The sequence below is a fragment of the Ostrea edulis genome, chromosome 4 (assembly GCF_947568905.1).
Source record: "Ostrea edulis chromosome 4, xbOstEdul1.1, whole genome shotgun sequence".
Taxonomy (NCBI): Eukaryota; Metazoa; Mollusca; class Bivalvia; order Ostreida; family Ostreidae; genus Ostrea; species Ostrea edulis.
Window position 1 is genome coordinate 22,511,042 of NC_079167.1, and position 19,487 is coordinate 22,530,528.

The 19,487-nt window shown below is 37.1% G+C and overlaps 1 protein-coding gene and 1 long non-coding RNA gene across 3 annotated transcripts in view; one reads left to right on the forward strand and one right to left on the reverse strand.

The window, feature by feature from the left end:
* LOC125670054 (low-density lipoprotein receptor-related protein 4-like) overlaps positions 1-19,487 on the reverse strand; it is a 42,878-nt gene that overhangs the window by 2,529 nt on the left and 20,862 nt on the right. Inside the window, exons 3-13 of one of the 2 annotated variants that reach the window (XM_048904976.2) lie at positions 13,949-14,179; positions 13,610-13,855; positions 12,211-12,327; positions 11,985-12,122; positions 9,899-10,156; positions 9,622-9,793; positions 9,263-9,493; positions 8,898-9,162; positions 8,664-8,805; positions 8,427-8,567; positions 6,362-6,748 (exon numbers count right to left, since the gene is read on the reverse strand). In XM_048904976.2, coding sequence (XP_048760933.2) covers positions 6,362-6,748; positions 8,427-8,567; positions 8,664-8,805; positions 8,898-9,162; positions 9,263-9,493; positions 9,622-9,793; positions 9,899-10,156; positions 11,985-12,122; positions 12,211-12,327; positions 13,610-13,855; positions 13,949-14,179 — 2,328 coding nt within the window. The remainder of the gene's footprint in view (positions 1-6,361; positions 6,749-8,426; positions 8,568-8,663; positions 8,806-8,897; positions 9,163-9,262; positions 9,494-9,621; positions 9,794-9,898; positions 10,157-11,984; positions 12,123-12,210; positions 12,328-13,609; positions 13,856-13,948; positions 14,180-19,487) is intronic. The other variant, XM_056162245.1, reaches the window with a different exon arrangement.
* LOC125670086 (uncharacterized) lies at positions 4,173-5,165 on the forward strand. Its single transcript, XR_007368115.2, has 2 exons — positions 4,173-4,760; positions 4,855-5,165. It is a non-coding gene; the product is annotated as an uncharacterized LOC125670086 (long non-coding RNA).

Genomic DNA, 19,487 nt, shown 5'->3' on the forward strand with positions numbered 1-19,487 from the left:
AAAGAGAGAGAGAGAGCAAAGTCACTAGCATGGTGGAACAACTACACCTAGAGAGCCTCCAATCCAGACGACATGTGGCTCGTGTTACCATGATGTACCGCATTGTCAACAACATAGACATACCATCCATCCCTCTACAGCCTACAGGAACATCAACAAAAGGGCATACAAAACGGTTCCTACAACCTTTTTGCCACATCAAAAGGTACCAGGATTCATTTTCCCCAGCCACTATTTCCCTCTGGAACTCTTTGCTACAGTACATCGTGGATGGAGATTCACTTGAGGCCTTTAAAGTCCGAATCGGCGAACAAATGACACCATAAAAAGAAAAATATTTTTTTATCCAGTTTTAATAACAAGATCCCTTCACTGCAGCATTTTAACCTTTTATCCATGTACGACTATGCTCGGGGTGGAGCCATGTACATAATTGGAAGATTTAGAATTTTACACATGTTTACGAGAGTTCCAAGATGGCCAATTCGGTATTCAGCCTGAGGAGGTGCAAAGCCTTCCTCAAAACGTAAGATCGTCGTCTCTGAGGACGAAAAAAAGAAACGAAAGTCATACGAGTCTTTGAAACGTCCGGAGAGTCACTTTTCAGAAAGATGAAAAGAAAAACATGACTGGTTAAATGATTACTTGCAGTTTGCGTATCATGGCTTCCGTGTCAAAATACGGCAATGAACACTTAAAGATTGAACACAAGAACAACTTTATTACTACACAGTAATCGATCACGAGAAGTTGCAGCACCATGTAAATAAAATTTGAATATCATGAAGGCGAAGGAAGAACCAGCAGAAAAAATCTGTCGCCATGAACTTCATAATAAGCACAAACGAAAATAACAGGAAAGACTTGAAGAACAAGTTCAGAAATATACCCACCATTGTAAAATTTAACAGACCCATTTGTGACATATTATGGTTAAATGAGTTAGATATGGTAAAGAAATACCAGCAAAACAGAACTTACAAGAAGAGACAAGCTTGGGCCTTAATGACGAACAACATTGCAAATGTAGAGAGGGGAGGGACAAAAGAAAACTATTCACTAATGCTAAACTATTTCATTTTCTATGAATAGTTCAACTGACTTTGGAACTGTAGAACAAGAATCACTATTTATATAAATAAGACTCTGGAGTGTGATGGTCGCTCTAAAGTGCGATGGTCACGCCAAAGTGCAATGGTCTGCGCCAAAGTGCGATGGTCACGCCAAAGTGCGATGGTTTGTTGAAGAGATAATTTGTCGAAATGCGCATCTGGTGTACGAAGTTGACTCCAGTTTTGGGCACTCTGTTTTTCTCTAAAATAGCTCTTACAAGTTTATTGTTATTTCAGTTTTCAAAAATTTCGGTTGAGCATCACTGAATTGTTGTAAGAGCTATTTTAGGGGGAAAAGAGTGTCAAAAACTGGAGTCAACTTCGTCTAAGGATAAGAGCTATGCATGAGGGAGATAATCCTTAATTTTGAAACGAATTTCTAAATTTTATCACAACAATTAAATATATATTCGTATTTTCAAGCTAGTAACGAAGTACTTAGCTACTGGGCTGTAGAGAACCTCGGGGAATAACAGTCCACTAGCAGAGGCCTCCCAGGGGTCATAATGTAAAACTTATACGGTACCAATTTTGATGCACCAGGTGCACATTTCGTCAAATAATGTCTCTTCAGTGATGCTCAACCGAAATTTTTGAAAACCGAAATAGCAATAAACTTGTAAGAGCTATTTTAGAGAAAAACAGAATGCCAAAAACTTGAGTCAACTTCGTCTAAGGGTAAGAACTGCGTGTAAACTTTTTCGGCCCGAAGATTTTAAAAAGGTTTTCCCTATATATTTGTATGTAAAATGTTGATCCCCTATTGTGGCCCAATCGTACCCCAGGGGCCATTAAGTTAACAAGCTTGAATCTCCACTACATGTATGTCAGGAATCTTTCATGTAAATGTAAACTTTTCTGGCCAGTGATTCTTGTAAAGAATTTTTAAAAAAAATTTTGTCCAATATATTCCCATGTAAAACTTTGATCCCCTATTGTAGCCCCATCCTACCCCCGGGGCCATTATTTTCACAAACTTAAATCTGCACTATGTCAGACATCTGCCATGTAATTATGAACTTTCCTGGTCTAAAGGTTCTTGAGAAGATTTTAAATAATTTCCCTTGTACATTGTATATTCACATGTAAAACTTTGATCTATTCTGGCCCCACTCTACCCCGGTGGTCAAGGTTTTGACAAACTTGAATCTGCACATTTTAGGAAGCTCACATGGAAATCTCAGCTTTTCTGGCCCAATGACTCTTGAGAAGAGTTTTAGATGGCCCCACCCTATTTTTGCATTTTTGTGATTTTTCCCTTCATTTGAACAAACTTAAAAACTCTTCATCCAAGGATGCTTTTTACCAAGTTTGGATGAAATTAGCGCAGTGGTTCTGGAGAAGTTTACAGACAGATAACAGATGATCAGAAAAGCTCACATGAGCTTTCAGGTCAGGTGAGCTAAAAAGTCCTATCCAGGGGAAAATGTTGGAGACATTTATGGCATAAAGTAACTACTTCTTTTATGTAATGCATACATGATGTTATATGTTTTAAGTTAACTTTATAACTTTGAAAAGGAAAGAAATGTGTTACGACTTTACCTTTCAAGTATCGTTTTTCATAATCATATTAGGCTTTGGGTGTGAAAGGTGTGCTACCACATCAAATTGGGGGAACACGTTGGCTTTCTCAGTTGAAGAAAGCTCTCCCAGCACTATTTCAAAGTTTCTCTGGATACTTGAGTAAACTCCAGCAATGCATCTTACAAGAAATCGAAAGCTGAAGGCTTAGTTTCAATATGATATTGACAAGCTGAAGGCCTTGCAAAAATCATGGAAAGTTGCAGCACAATGACATATGCAGCTGTGTTGTATGTATGTGTTTCGAAACATGTAATTCACACATTAATTTACATAATTAAATTTTAAAAAATGTCTATCTCTTTTAGGATGTTATTGTTTCCCTTGCCAGATCGTCACTTTTTCTTCAGAAAAGGGATGTAACAGTAGCAGATGAATACAACTTGGATGTATTGGACAAAAGTAGATCCAGGTGTAATAAAAATGCATTCCTGTGTATTCAAGGTTACCTCATGATATACATATGTTCATGTGTACCCTTTTTCTCTTTATTTTAAAGACCAAGTGTAAGAATAGATTCAATCAGCAACACCAAGAAATCCAATGGCTGCTCTCTGAAAATTACTGGACACCTACTATGAACCCTTGGAAACTATTCGACTTGGTAATCGATGCAATTTCAGTGCGATTTCAAGATTTAAGGGAAGACCTGAAACCAACAGAGAAAACTGGATTTACAAACTGGCCCATGGAATACTATGATGGTAAATATTGATTTTAAAAGATATTTGATTGACAATTGAATGGGTATTTTTGTACAAAAGTTGAAATATTGAATATAGATGTTTTTGTTTATAGGTTGTAACAATAGGTATTGTATTACATTTCTTTCATTCTAAAGAAATAATTATTTACCATAATTCATTTCCTGCACAATACACAATGTGAATTCAAAAACTGGATTCTTTGTGGTCTTAGTTTAATATGCTATCTTCAAAAATAACGTATAGCTTGTACCTAGCATGGAGTGAACTACTGCAATATTTTCTCTTAGCTTAAAACTGTGTTGGTCTCGCTGTCATGTACTTTCCTTCCTAGTGTGCAACATTGTAAATAGTTTGGAGGGTACTTATATGTGTCTTTATCTAATAAGGTTACATAAACTCATATGTATTTACAATAAAATATTCAGATTTTAATTATTATAAGATTAATGCCAAACAAAATATGAATGACCTTATCAAAGTTTTTGTAACTGTTGGCTGGTTTATATCTAGCCTTTGGAATTGGTCATGTGACTGTCCTTGCTAAAAGATTTAAACATACCCTGAAATTAAAAGGAGTTAACACAGAAGAATAAATAAGACGTGATTCCAGTATAGGAAGATTGGATTGTATATTTTTTAACGTCCCTCTCGAGAATCTTTCACTCATTTAAGAAATAAGATATCATTTTTTAATGTTGTTGGGATATGACATGAATTTGGTCACGTGATCAAATCCTATAACGCCGGAAGGGCGTTATAGTAGATTTGATCACGTACCAACTTCATGTCATATCCCTATAACATTCAAAAATGATATTTATTTCTTATATTTCTATTTTCTATTTTGATTTGTGTTCTTACCAAGCTTCCATGATTATGTAGCAGATGACCAAAAATAACGATCGTAGAACACAAAATATAGTTCGTTAGAGTTTTATCGAATAAAAAATTAGGAACAATATAAAAGAGAATATAAGATATAGATATTTAATTGAAAATGTTAAAAAAAGACGAAACATGTGTAAAATAAAGGTAATTTAGAGCGTAATGTTAACTGATATGACGACAAGAAGAGCGGAGTAAACTACATCCGTGATGTGATTTGGTCGCGATCAGCGATGGAGAAAACTGGTGTCGGTCTAGCTTACTAAGTTGAAAACACAATTGTTGATCACAGATTTCGACAGAAATTCAAAGGATCTGAGAGAATTGATGGTGGATATGATGGGTCAAGTTAACGTTAAGCTCTTAGTCAGGTTTTTGGAAAGAAACAACGGTATGTTCATCGTTAGGACTCGCGGTTGTAGCCATGCAGGAAACGATTCAAGACAGTAGGACAGATTTAGACAAAATGCAGGTAGGTTGCGTCTTTTATTTACCTCCAGTGTGTGTAAAAGAAAATAAAAACGAACTGACGGAGTTTTTGTTCACTTGAGAGATTTCTGTTGTAGGATTTTAATGAAGACTCGCACCGGTACCCTGACATGAACATGTAAATTTTTCGAGCCCCGAGTCATAGCCGTGATGGAAGTTGCCAGGAAACAACAGGTTAACTTATCATCATAAAGTCAATAGGATTATAACTCTGCCTACATGTTTTCGCTTCCAATATCATAGAACTTTTTAAATTCGCCATGCAGAAGTTGCAGACGGTATTTAAAACTGTTTAAAATAAAACAAGAGAACGTACGGTATGTTTAATGTTTGTTTTATAAATTGATGAAATTCTTGTTTTTTTACAAATAAACTTTGTATAAATATCCTGCTGTGTTTGTTTCTGTTATGATGTCATTGCAGTGGCGGATCCAGGTTTTACGAGGGGGGGGGGGGTAAAAGTCAAGTATTAGCCAAAATACTCAGCCATTTTGGGTGCCAATCTGGAATTTTACTCACACTATTTCTATTATTTAAATTTGTGGCGAGAAGGGGGGGTCTAAATCCCCCACTGCATTGCCATTAGCAAGATGCCATGTGAACATACAGGAACTGACTTTTGAAGCGGTGATTGTATTCATACGCAAGAACAAACTGATCACGTGACCAAATTCATGTCACACGAAATTGAACATCGATTTCATTAGTACTGTCATATAAGGAAGTGCATTGGCAAATGTAAATATATAGAGATGACACCATTACCGGTGATGGGCTGCAATGTTTAGGCCTATGTTCGGCGCTTATTGTCACTGTGACAGGTGGCCTCGGTCTCATCCAAAGGACCGCCCCATTTAGTCGCCTCTTACGACAAGCAAAGGATACTGAGGACCTATTCTAACCAGGACCTCCACACAATTAAGAAGATTGGAAGGAGAAGTGTAGCAAGCAAGGTCAGTTGTCTCGCTTCGACGAATTGGTCGTTGCATGACTTTATTTAGTAAATTGGACACTAGACAGTCATTATATTCATTCATTCATTCATACTTTATTTCCTCCCTTAGGAGATTATGCTTCGGCTGTGAAAGAAAACATGCACAACTTTTATCATGGAAATGACTGATTCTGTTCATTAGAGTTAGAGTAGCATGCACTCGATTAACAGAAATCGTCGTTAGAATAACTTGTACTGAATAAGACTTTATGGAGGAATGGCATGTTTGTCACAACTAAATTAAATTTAATGATCCAATGAATAATCAATTTTCAAAAAATGTTTTATTTATTTTTACAGTTCAAGCGCTTATAGTCAGTCAAAATTTGATAGGAATCATTGAATGTGTGTGCTATTACCAAACTCAGAATCGTGTCTATTAAATGAAAGAAATTGTGCAAATGCTGGACGTGCTTGTGTTCTTCAAACATCTGCAACATAAATGGAAACACCCCAGTGATTTTCAAACGATATACTAGTATTGAAGGGAAGTTCTACTTTTCAAATTATTTGTAGTCTAATCAGCTAATTTTGTTGTATCATAACCATTCCATCACTGTTTTCTACTCTACATGAATAAAACTGAATACCTGTCGTATTTGGTATGGAAATTGCAGTTTCCGTCGCTGAAGTTGTGACTGGATTATCTGTTGTAGTTGGATCTGGTGTTGTGATCACATCTGTGGATTCATTTGCCGCGGTGACGGCTGATGTTGTCGCTGTGATAACATCTGTGGTTTCACTCACTGTTGTTTCGCTGTCTGGTGTTGCTGATGTGATAACATCTGTGGTTTCACTCACTGTTGTTTCGCTGTCTGGTGTTGCTGATGTGACAACACCTGTGGTTTCACTCACTGTTGTTTCGCTGTCTGGTGTTGCTGATGTGACAACATCTGTGGTTTCACTCACTGTTGTTAAGTCGACTGAAGACGATGTGGTTGTATCGATATCGGCAGTTGTGGTATTCTGGGACTGAACTAAATTTGATAGAAAACTTTTATGAATATGAAATAATATGAGACCTATGGGCTTTAACGGTCACCTGTGTATCACAAAAATTGAATATGAATTAGAAGTGTTGTGAGATAGTGCAAGTGTGCATCTTTAAAACTTTGAGAATTAGGTATCCTAATGGATAAAAATGGGTGTTTATTTCTGATGATTCTGGTCATTATCAATCTTTGTACGAAATAAATAAGTTGCTCAATTACTAAGCTGTGGTCCAGACAACACACTCTCTCTCTCGTTTAAACTATTTCATTTTATTTGTATATATCAATAGTAAAACATTAAGTAATATTCAGAAAAGGTCCCTGAAACACGTTTCCGGTTATAACAACATCTTTTGTAATTTAGAGTCCTTGATTTTGAGTCTGGATCATGGAACACTGAATGTATCTGGTCATATACAACTTTTGTGCAAACTTAAGAAGTAAATAGTATTTCTACAAAGCCACTGTATTATCAGTTTATGAGCCAAAGACTTCCATCTGGAAGTCAGAACTGCTAACCGAGGTGTTTTTACAATATTCATTGTCATAACACACTGGATTTCTTTAATTAATTTTACATTTCCTTATTTTCATTGTACATGTATGTTCCCATAGTTCTGTTCTGAACTCTAACCCAGGACCAATAAATTCTACAATTTTAACACAGACTCAATGTAACTATGCGCCTACACATTATAGTTTGATTTCCTAGATGTTCAGATATACATCAGATTGATTTAACATTTAACGCATATTCACAATATAATCCATAAGTCCCCGCATTACAATCCAAACCGCTGATCCCGGTCCACCAATCTCATAATTTTGATCGAGACTTCCATGCTCAATATAACAATGTGCCCAGTTTGCTTCCTAGTTAATCAGGAATGGAGAAGAATTTTAAGCAATCACTATATTTTCACTCTATAATACTAATAGTACTGCCCGAGAGCTTGAAACTCCGGATTAGGAGTCATAGAATTCACACGTTTGGTCGATTGTTTCACAACCCAAGTGCATGCCTACAATTTTTCTTCAAATTGTACAGAGGTTTACCGTTAAGGAAAAGATTATTAATACTTGCATTTTTACTATATGATCCACGGACCCGTTCTAGCCCCATAATCCCTAACTCAGAGGACATTAAATTTACAAATTAGGTAGATAATATTCTATACATCATGATGAAATGCAGTATGTTTGGTAGATGTTCCTGAGCAAGGAGGATTTTAAAAGATTGCATCGCCGCGGTGGTCTAGAGGTAGAGCGTTCGCCCTGTATGCTGAAGGTCGGGGTTCGAATCCCGGCCGCAACAGACATAAGTCGTTAAAACAGGTAATGACAGTTCTATCGCCAAACGATCGGCATCAGGTGTGAATGTCACGGGTCCTCGGAGATGACTTTAAAAACGGATGCCCCGTGTCACATTAGGTGTGGCACGCTAAAGAATCCTCACTGCTCAATGGCCGTAAGCAATGAGCATAGGCCTAAATTTGAAGCCCTTCACCGATCTTGGTGACGTCTTCATATGAGTGCAAAAATTCTCGAGAGGGACGTTAAACAAGATACTATTAATTAAAGATTGCATAATACTCCGCTCTAGCACCAGATCTCCTGCTCCATGGGCTAAGAATATCAATTGGTTTGTGTATACTGTACTTGCCATTGTCTTTACATTGTTTTCCATTCAATAGGTCTATGCTATCTGGGCAAGCACATGCATATCCTTTTGCATCAATTGAGACTGGGACTGGCAAACACAGATGGGAGCAACCACCATTAAGGACTCCACATTTATTGCGACCTGAATAAACACATTTCAAGGATGTATCAAATCAGAATACATCTTTTTCAATTCTCTTTCACTGAGCTTATAGCTTCAAATATTTTAAATACTCACTGTGTAACTGCCTTTGCTCATGATAAACTTTGATGTCCATTGGAGCTCTCAGGCCAAGGGCCAGTTGATGGTAATCTTCTCCTGTAAACTTGTGAACTTTACGGATGGCCTCAGATGACCAATCTGTCCAGTAAACAAAGTCCTGCAAGAAAAATTCACAAACAACAAATTAAGTACTGTTAGAACTTATGTCAACATAGATTATGTAATGAGAGAAGTTCTCAAATTTCTTACCTCAAACACAGTCAAGGAAAATGGGTGGAGGATTTGTTCAGCATTGTGCAGAATCCTTTTGACTTCTTTACCATCTAGACGGGCAGTAAATATGCTCTTCATTTTAGCATCAATCCAATATATTCTTTCACTAGCATAATCCAAGGTTAAACCATTTGGCCATTCAATATCTTTCTGTACAAGAACATTTCTACTGGCTGGGTTACCATCCATTCCAATGCGTTCAATCTTAGGAACTCTCCCCCAATCAGAGAAGTACATCCACCTAAAAGCAGGGGGAAAAACATTTTGTCACTTGCTCAGCTAAGAGTTACGCTTTGGAGTTTCAATTTCCGTAAAATCATATTCCAGTGAAAAACACATACCCATTCTCTGGATCAACTGCAATAGATCTTGGCTCATCCAGATCTTTATCTACGAGGATCTTTCTCATGGACCCATCAACAGCAGCAACTTCAATGGTGTTATAGCCAGTATCGGTCCAGTATAGATGGTGATAAATCCAGTCTACAGCAATTCCATCTGGAGTCTTGACACCACTACTGATAACGGGTATGCCTGTATCATTGGTCTCTCCTTTCTCTGTCATGTTTGCCCTAATGATGAAATCAATTCATTATATACACTGTATATTGCTACCATTATATAACATTCAATGGAATTTCACAAAAATACATTTTATGTTTTAGCATCTACTACAATACAAAGTACCTTAAATACTTACTTCATTATTTTCTCTTCGTGACTGTCAGACCAGTAAACCACTTTACTATGATAGTCATAGTCCACAGCAATGGCACTGTGGAGATCACCAACGACTGGTTGAAGAATCATGGTGTCCACTTCCAGTCTCCTGATGCCCTGTCTGTTAGCAAACAACAACCAAGGCCTCCCACCTAAAATGACAATATAGCATCAAAATACACAACTAAAAAAGAATATAATTGATCTAATGTAACTAATTTCACATTTTCCGTGAAAAATTGAAAACTGTCACTTACCAGTGGCTTTGCAAACATGCTGGCCGTCATCTAGCAGTTCTGGGAAATAGCCTGACATGCATTCACATTTGTAAGACCCTTTCTCATTAACACACTTCTGTGAGCAGCCTGGAGGCCATTGATCACATTCGTTTACATCTTCACAGGATGTATTGCCAACTAAACGATAGCCATCCAAACAGTCACACCGCCTGTTCTTAACGCCAGTGGGGATACAAGTGTGTATACAACCCCCGTTGTTCAAGTGGCATGGATTTGCTGAAAATATAGAAAGGTAAAAAATAGAAAATTGATAAAGAGATGTCAAAATTTCATCTTTAAGTCAGTATTGGACATAAGTCAGTCAAATTCACATTTCTTTAAATGAAAACTATCAATAATCATAGAATATTTCATTACAATGTCTATAGAGTTTTTAGCTCACCTGAGCTGAAAGCTCAAGTGAGTTTTTCTCATCACCCGTATTCCGGCGTCCGTCCGTCCGTCCGTCTGTAAACTTTTCACATTTTCAACTTCTTCTCAACAACCACTGGGCCAATTTCAACCAAACTTGGCACAAAGCATCCTTGGGTAAAGGGGATTCTCAATTGTTCAAATGAAGGGCCAGGCCCCTGTCCAAGGGGAGATAATCAAGAAAAAGCAAAATTAGGGTGGGGTCACTAAAAAATCTTCTTCTCAAGAACCACCTGGCCAGAAGAGATGAAACTTATGTGGAAGCTTCTTAAGGAAGTGTAGATTTTAAATTGTTCAAATCATGACCCCCGTGGTAAGGGTGGGGCCACAATAGGGGTCAAAGTTTTATATTGAAATATATAGGTAAATTCTTTAAAAATCTTCTTCTCAAGAACCACTAAGCCAGAAAAGCTGAGATTTACATGAAAGCTTCCTGACATAATGCAGATTCAAGTTTGTTCAAATCATGGGCCCCGGGGGTTGGATGGGGCCACAATAGGGGATCAAAGTTTTACATATAAATATATAGGAAAAATCTTTAAAAATCTTCTTCTCAAGAACCACTGAGCCAGAAAAGCTGATTTTTACATGAAAACTTTCTGACATAGTGCAGATTCAAGTTTGTTCAAATCATGGCCCCCAGGGGGTAGGATGGGGCCACAAGTGGGGGGGGGGGTCAAAGTTTTACATACAAATATAGGAAAAAGCTTTTAAAATCTTCTTCTCAAGAACCATTGGGCCAAAGAAGTTGACATTTACATGAAAGCTTTCTGACATAGTGTAGATTCAAGTTTGCAAAGAGTAGTTTGGGCCATAATAGGGACTAAGGTTTTACATGCAAATATATATGGAAAGTCTTCAGATATGGGCCAAGGTGACTCAGGTGAGCGATGTGGCCCATGGGCCTCTTGTTCTAGTTTTCATTCATTTGCATTATTCTATGGGTAATGGAAGCATTCATATACAACACAAAATATACAACTATGGAAATTATTCCCTCTTAAATTTTGAATTACTAGCACTTTTCAAGGAAGTTTGTCTGTATATGTAACAAAAAAGTCCGGAAAACTGTTTGACCTCCTTTTAGCCCGAAAGTTGGTCAATGACTAACCAATCTAGTTGAAATGCAAACTGAACTTGTATTCTTCCAAGAGGAAGCCTGTGGCATACCGGGGTACCTGTATCCATTATGAAAAGAGTCCGGAAAACTGTTTGAGCTACACTGTACTTTTAGCCCTAATGTAGGTCACAGATGGACGGACCAGTCCAGCTGAAATACAAACTGAACTTGTATACCTCCAGAGGAAGCTAATGACTAAATTTCTGTATCCATAACGAAAACAAGTCCGGAAAACTGTTTCACCTACTTATAGCCCTCAAGTAGGTCAAGGTGCACCAATCCAGGTGAAATACAAACACACTCATACGCTTCTTGAGGAAGAAATTGTGACCAAATTTCAAAGCCATATATGCATCCATTACGGGGAAAAAGAACATCCAGAAAACGGCCTCGGATGAACAGACAGACAGATGCACGGGCGTATATAAATGGACTTAACAAATGGAGTATGAAAGTTAGTGCTGGAGAGATAGAGGTATCTACCAGGTAATATACAACTTCATAAATTCTTACATGCACAGAGTTCATTATCCTCATCAGCGAAGTTAGCACAGTCCTTTCTGCTATCACACAGCTTGGTGGCCTCAATACATAAGGATCCATTTTTGTAGCAGTCAAATTTATCACTGGGACATTGACTTTGTTGTGCCGCTGTCAAAACCAACATAGTATACTTCGTATTTTACTCGTCAAATTATTAGGCTTGGATGGGTAGAAAAATATCTTGCATTACACTTACGACAATTTGATTCGTCTGATCCATCCATGCAGTCAATGTAACCGTCACACTTCAAGGTGTGGTAGATGCAGCCACTGTTATTGCATTTGAATTGATCAGGTCGACAGGTGGTTGTACCTTCAAAGACAAAAGATATTGTACATTAAATTTTCTAAAGATTTCTTAGTAATCATGATACATTATCTAAACATGCTAAGATAAACTATCGTCTGCAAGAATCATCTCAAGACTGTTTTTTTATACAATTTATAGTTTATCTAATTATGTATGCATCATTTATCAGCTCGAATTCAAATTGAAACGTGTCATCATTATAACATTACAAGAAATGAAAAAAGTCTGCAAATTCTTATTCTATGTGACAATTAATGAATTTACATAATTCTATCTAGTGAGCAAAACTTTTGCTAGATATCAAATTGGAAAGATGTTGAAATATTTAATAGTCTAGGCATATTCTTAATGAGTTCAGGTGATATCTAAATGTGTCATTTTATGCTCATTCCTGTTGATGTTCTATGAATTCATTGTATCTAAGTATACTTCATAATCATACACTGTTGTTTCATTCTTATAGTAAAAGAAGTTAGAAAAATACGTCTCCCTCTACAAGATGTATTTAAACAAGCTTGGGGGGGGGGGGGGGTATACACATCTTATGTTTTCTCATGTTTGTAATTAGTCCTACTTAAAAATAAACATTCCATCATAAGTCAGTTAATATGACAAGACAAATAACTTTCATGTTGTGTGTAGCGTGTTTGTACCCATTCCAGAATACTTTATTTACAAGTACACAATAATAGTATACATGCCAATCAAATTCGTTGAAGAATTTCATTGTAACTGATGGAATGCAAGACCTTGTTTCTTTAAGATATTTACTATTGCTTAAACTAATATCTTTGGTATCAATGATTTTAATATCATTATCCAACATATGACGTGAAAAGGTTGGGTGCATTTTTGGCCAAACAAATACTTGTTGCAATGCCAAGATTAGACAATAAAAGACCTGCAAATTCATAACTGGACCAATTCCAAATGGTCCTATGTCAGTTACCTTAAAGCAGGTCAATGCTTACAACAGTTTAAAGTCCACTTACGCATGAAGACTAATTAAGTCATTATACGCCGTCTGTCAAAAGTTTTTTTGAAAGAAGTAGCAGTAACCTTCACGGTAACATCTTTAAATTACACCTTGTGTAAGAAATTAGCTGTGAAATATTGCAGCATAACCTAAATACTGGCAATTTTACAAAGAATCAAGTACATGCAAACCTCCACATATCATTAAATACAGACAGAAATGGTAGCTTGCATTCCCTTATATTTAGTATGCCATCCATGTTCTGAGACTAATGTGGTACTTATTGATAGTTAGTTCAATGAATCTCACAGTGCAACTCATCTGACCCATCCAAACAATCTTCATCCCCGTCACATTTCCAGGAATTGTGGATACACTGTTCACCAGTGAGACATTCCCATTCTGTATCCAATTTACAAATAGTAACAATTTTGGTTGTGCAGTTGGTTTCATCGCTCTGGTCATTACAATCGGCATCACCATCACACTGCCACAATTTATCAATACACTGCTTGTCTGAACACTGGAACTCATCGGCAGTGCAAGTCACATCAGCTATCACAAGAAGACAGTATAAATCTTAGCATCTCAAATGTTTCTCATCATTTAAAAATTTCAATATTTGAAAGAAATTTAAAAAACACCTACGACATGCTTTTTCATCACTATTATCACCACAGTCATCATCCATATCACATCTCCATTTGTTGTTGACACACTTGTTGTTGTCACATCTGAATGCATCACTTGCACAGGTTGGGGCATTACAGGTTTCATCATGACCATTAGCACAGTCTGGAGAACCATCACAGCGCCAGCTGATTGGGATACATTCCCCATTACCACAACTAAATTGTTCACTGGTGCAAGATTTCTTTTCTACAGAAAAATTATTGAAAATTCAATTACAAATGAGACTTGGGGATCCTAAATTCACTTTAAAACAAGGTTGTAAAACAAACAAGAGGCCCATGGGCCTAGAATCGCTCTTGTGATACATTGTAAACCAGACAAAAATTCTCACTAACCAAGATTCATCAATTAACAAAGTTTGATAATGTTAAGTCAAATAGTACCTGAAAATTTAAATGTAACTGTCCAAAAGTAGGTCACGGTGACCTACTCGTGGTCGACACACTGAAGACTCAAGATGCATCAACTGACAAGTCAAATAGTATTCAAATATAGCCGTCAAATTCCAAAAGAAGGCCACAGTGACCTACTTTTTGGTCGACACATTCCAAAGACTCAAGATGCATCAACTGACAAAGTTTGATAATTGAAGTCAAATAGTATCTGAAATATTCAGATATAGACGTCAAATTCCAAAAGTAGGTCAGAGTGACCTACTTTTTGGTCGACACACTCTGAAGATTCAAGACCCATCAACTGACAAAGTTTGATGATTGGAAGTCAAATATATATCTGAAATATTCAAATATAGCCGTCAAAATCCAAAAATAGACTCAACATGCATCAACTGCCAAAGTTTGATGATTGTAAGTCAAATAGTATCTGAAATATTTAAATATAGTCGTCAAATTCCAAAAGTAGGTCACGGTGACCTACTTTTTGGTCAACAAGCTATGAAGACTCAAGATGCATCAACTGACAAAGTTTGATGATCCTAGCTTTCATAGTGTCCAAAATATGCATCTAGAATTGAAAATGTGAAATTTGAATGTCTTCAAAATTCAAAAAGTAGATCACTGTGACCTACTTTTTTTTAATAAATATGTTTTGATGCCTCTAGACGCATCAACTTACAAGGTTTGATGATTCTAAACCTCTCGGTATCTGAAATAACAACGTAAAATGTATTCATAAATGATTAGCCAAAAATTCAGAAAGTAGGTCATGGTGACATACTTTTCACATGACGCAGTTTAAGGTTCCATGATCCATCAACTGACTACTTTTAATGATCATAGGCTCAATAGTGTCCAAGATATGCATCAAAATCCATTTAATAATAATTACCTGCGAAATTCAAAAGTAGGTCACCATGACCTACTTTTGAAACAACATGATATTAGGTCCTAAGATGTATCAACTGACAAAATTTGATGATCCTAGTCCTTATACTAAGCAAAATATCAAAGTTTTAACAAAACATAATTTAAGGTCAACTTTGAAGTGACCTTGAGACCACACCCTTTGCCCCAGGATGATACCTTGAACAATTTGTAATTTACAACCTATCCTCATCCTTATGCATAAGTTTGGTGATAATTTGCCCAGTGGTTCTTGAGAACAAGATTTTTTAGCAACCACTACTTTTGTTTGCATTTTCCTAATTATCTCCCCTTGTTAAAGGGTCACAACCCTAGTTTTAGTACAAATGATGCAATTTGCATCTTTCACTCATTACATATGTCAGTTTCATCAGATCCATCAAGACAGTCTGTTTCATTGTCACATGTCCACCTCATTGAAACACAGTTACCGGATCTACATGCAAATTCATCCTCTGGGCATGTCTTGGAAGCTAAAATTCAAAATCACCAATAGGTATGGGGTTTTTTTTAAAGTAAAAAGAATGCGATTGAATTCATAAAAATCTCAAACATCATTCTATGCAAGATGTATTCTCTCTTATAGGTTTACAGTACCTGGCCATAAGTGAGTCACCATTTTATTGTTTTCACTATTGGATTGTATTGTTTATTGACCAGGAACCATACAGTTCATATGTATCAAGTATATACAACAACAAATTATACAATGAAATAGTAACAGAACATAATACATCATACTGATGTACATGAACAGCATAGATACTGAGGATAATCTTATAATAACTGAGATCTAATAGATGAACATTTATATAGGTATTTACCAAGTTTACATAATTCCGTAATATTTCCAGTTGATAATAGTTGGACAAGCTTGAAAGTTTATCATAATATTTCTTTAAATACTGTTTTCTACAACCATTATAAGAAGGACATACATGTACTAATATAAAATGATATTCATCTTCAATGCTCTCTAAACATAATTTACATTTTCTTTCGTTTCTTGGAATACTAGTATTGCTAAATCTACCTTGTTCAATTTCTAATATATTTCATCGATTTTTTTTATTTTAGAAAAACTTTTTGTGAGTTCAACCTAGTTCAAATTCTCATACTATTTTCACTTATGAATTTTTTTCAAAATTTCTTTTCGTATGATGCTAAGCCATTTGTGATACCATGGTCATTGAGAATAGTTTACATGAATCATGATGGCAAAATTTAAACTTCAAAGCAGTATAATTTTTTACAAATTGTGCCGTAAAATTTCAATTTTGCATTTGACGTGCAATTTCACCACAACACCTGCAAATAAAACTAGTACTAATTGTAACGGGGTCCGTTACAGATGTTCCCCATGTTACACCCCAAATTGTCGAACGTCCCAAATCGTCTCCGGCGACGATTTGGGGTTTCTTATGTAACACCCCAAATTGTCGCCCGTCACCGGCGACGATTTGGGCATAACCTCACATCCCAAATTGTCATTCCCCTTGCTGCAACTATTTAGAAACATCATTTACATACAAACTGGCCCTGTTTGTTAACACCTTCTCCTCTCCTCCTTCTTCTTCTGTGGTCCAGCTATGACCGCAAAAGTTCTCTTGACCCTATAAGCAAGACATTTTCATCTTCTACTTCGTCTTTTACTTGTCCTGTTGTATAATATTTTTTTTCCGTCCACTCCACCAGAGAGAGAGAGAGAGAGAGAGAGAGAGAAATGTCCGACAATGAATCGTTTTGCCTTTTCTTGTAGGGTCATTCTGCTGATCATGGGGTGTTAGGTCTTGTGCACCGCTGATGTCATAGTAACCTCAGATTATATTAGATTATGCCTGTTAGCCACCGTTTGGACACTCTCCCACCGTTTGGACACTAGTGAAAACCTCGAGAAACACCCATCCTTCCTCTTTATTTTTCAACATTATCTTTGGTTAACCCGTTGCTCTCTCTCTCTCTCTCTCTCTCTCTCTCTCTCTCTCTCTCTCTCTCTCATGAAACCTATATGTTTAGTCCCATATAACCCACATGCAAAATATCAGCTCAATCGGTTCACAAACACCAGAGTGACAGTCGAAAATAGTTCGCTATATGACAGCTCATGGTGTTTTGAGTTCGCGATCAAGAGATTTCATGTTACGGGAAGCACATGTCAGGAACACATGTAACCAACATATCGGTTCACAAACACCAGAGATATTGCAGAGTTGCTGAAAATTGTATACAGCTCGCGGCGCTTTTAAAAGTTTTACAACCTTTCTTTCAAGAATTCTCATTTTTGGAGAGTCATGTCAGAGGGTCACTTGTAATGCTAAAAAATGCAGCATAGGAAATTTGAAATACTATGACCAAAAGTTTGAATAGGTTTTATAGCACAAAATCGTCACCCCTAATGATAGTGCAATCTTGTCCCAAATCGTCGCCGTGGCGACGTTTTGGGATGGGGCGACGATTTAGGGTGTAACCCCTCAAACGTTCCCCCATTTAGCAAGTGGTGGTATTTGTTTCAGTACAAGTGGTTTTGACCATATCAATCTGTGAAGCGTCTGAATATATACTAGCGGAAAAAAGAAACTGTGCATTATAAAATTTAGTATAATTTTTCTATATTTATTGTTTATATTTATAAAATCTAAACAATCGAAAAATTTTAACAATATCGGATAGTACCCGACTCAGATGCACGGACTTTTTCATGGTTAGTGAACACATGTTGTTTATTGAAGTGTTCGTACGCACGAGTTTTACTGGCCAATATACTGTTTGGAGTAAGAAGTATAAAAGGTTTGTTTGGACACTATTCGTAAGGAGAGCACTTTAGTTATGACAAAATTTACCCTTCTGTCATGCCACGACTCAGCGAAAACCAACGTAATCGTGCTATTGGGATGCTTCAAGCTAGAATGGCACAAAAATATAGTAGCAAGACACTTTGGAGTTCATCGGCACACCATCCAGTCATTAAGGAGACGTTTCCAACAATCTGGTAACACTCGGGATCGACCACGTTCTGTGCATCCTCGTGTGACGTCGCGTCGACAGGACAACCACATTAGACTTGTGCACCTGAGAAATTATTTCCAGACAGCAAGTTTGACTGCTCGTAGCATTCCTGTACTTCAACCAATCAGTCCAAGAACTGTGCGTAATCGTCTGCTCGAGCACAACATCAGACCACGACGTCCAGCGGTGCGCCCAATACTGCTTCAACGTCATCGTATCGATAGACTCGCGTGGTGCAGACGACATCTGCGATTCAGAATACAGGACTGGGCCAATATTATGTTCACTGATGAATCCAGATTTCATTTGAATAGCAGTGACGGTCGTTGTAGAGTGTATCGTCGCGTTGGGGAGGGTACCAGGACGCTTGTGTTGTGCAACGTCGACAATTCGGTGGAGGTAGCGTTATGGTGTGGGGTGGAATAACAGCACGTGAAAGGACCCCTCTACAAATTGTCAATGGTAATCTCACGGCGTACGCTCTCGAGACGAAATTATTCAGCGCCATGTGATACCCTTCATACAGAGACAGCAAAATCACATCACTCTGCAGCAAGACAACGCAAGGCCTTATGTTGCACGTGTAGTCAGGGACTTTTTTGTTCAACAGAATGTCGATGTCTTGCCTTGGCCAGCTGTTTCCCCCGATTTATCGCCGATCGAGCACGTCTGGGATGAAATGGAACAACGTCTACGACGTTTACCAAATCAGCCAATGACATTGGCTGATTTAGGCCAGGCTTTAACCAACATCTGAAACAACATCCCTCAAGCATTTCTGAACACTTTAGTGGCATCAATGAGGCGCCGTTGTCAAGCATGCGTGAATGCAAATGGTGGTCACACGCGTTATTAACTTTGTTAATTCAAGTTCGAATACCAGTGTCTTTCGAGTGTGCTGAAATTGACGTCATTCGACGTTAACATTAATGGATTATGAAATGTTGTAACGAATACATTTGTTAACAGTATTACAAAAAATAAAATTTGTTCATTGTTATTTTTTATTATTTTTTCATATATTAAATAATGCACAGTTTCTTTTTCCCGCTAGTATATTTTATAATGTGCAGACTGCAGATCATTTCATACTAAAAGAAATCAGATACAGATATTTAAGTACTAACCGATCAAAATTCAGTGCACGTGCATGCACGTGTTGGTGA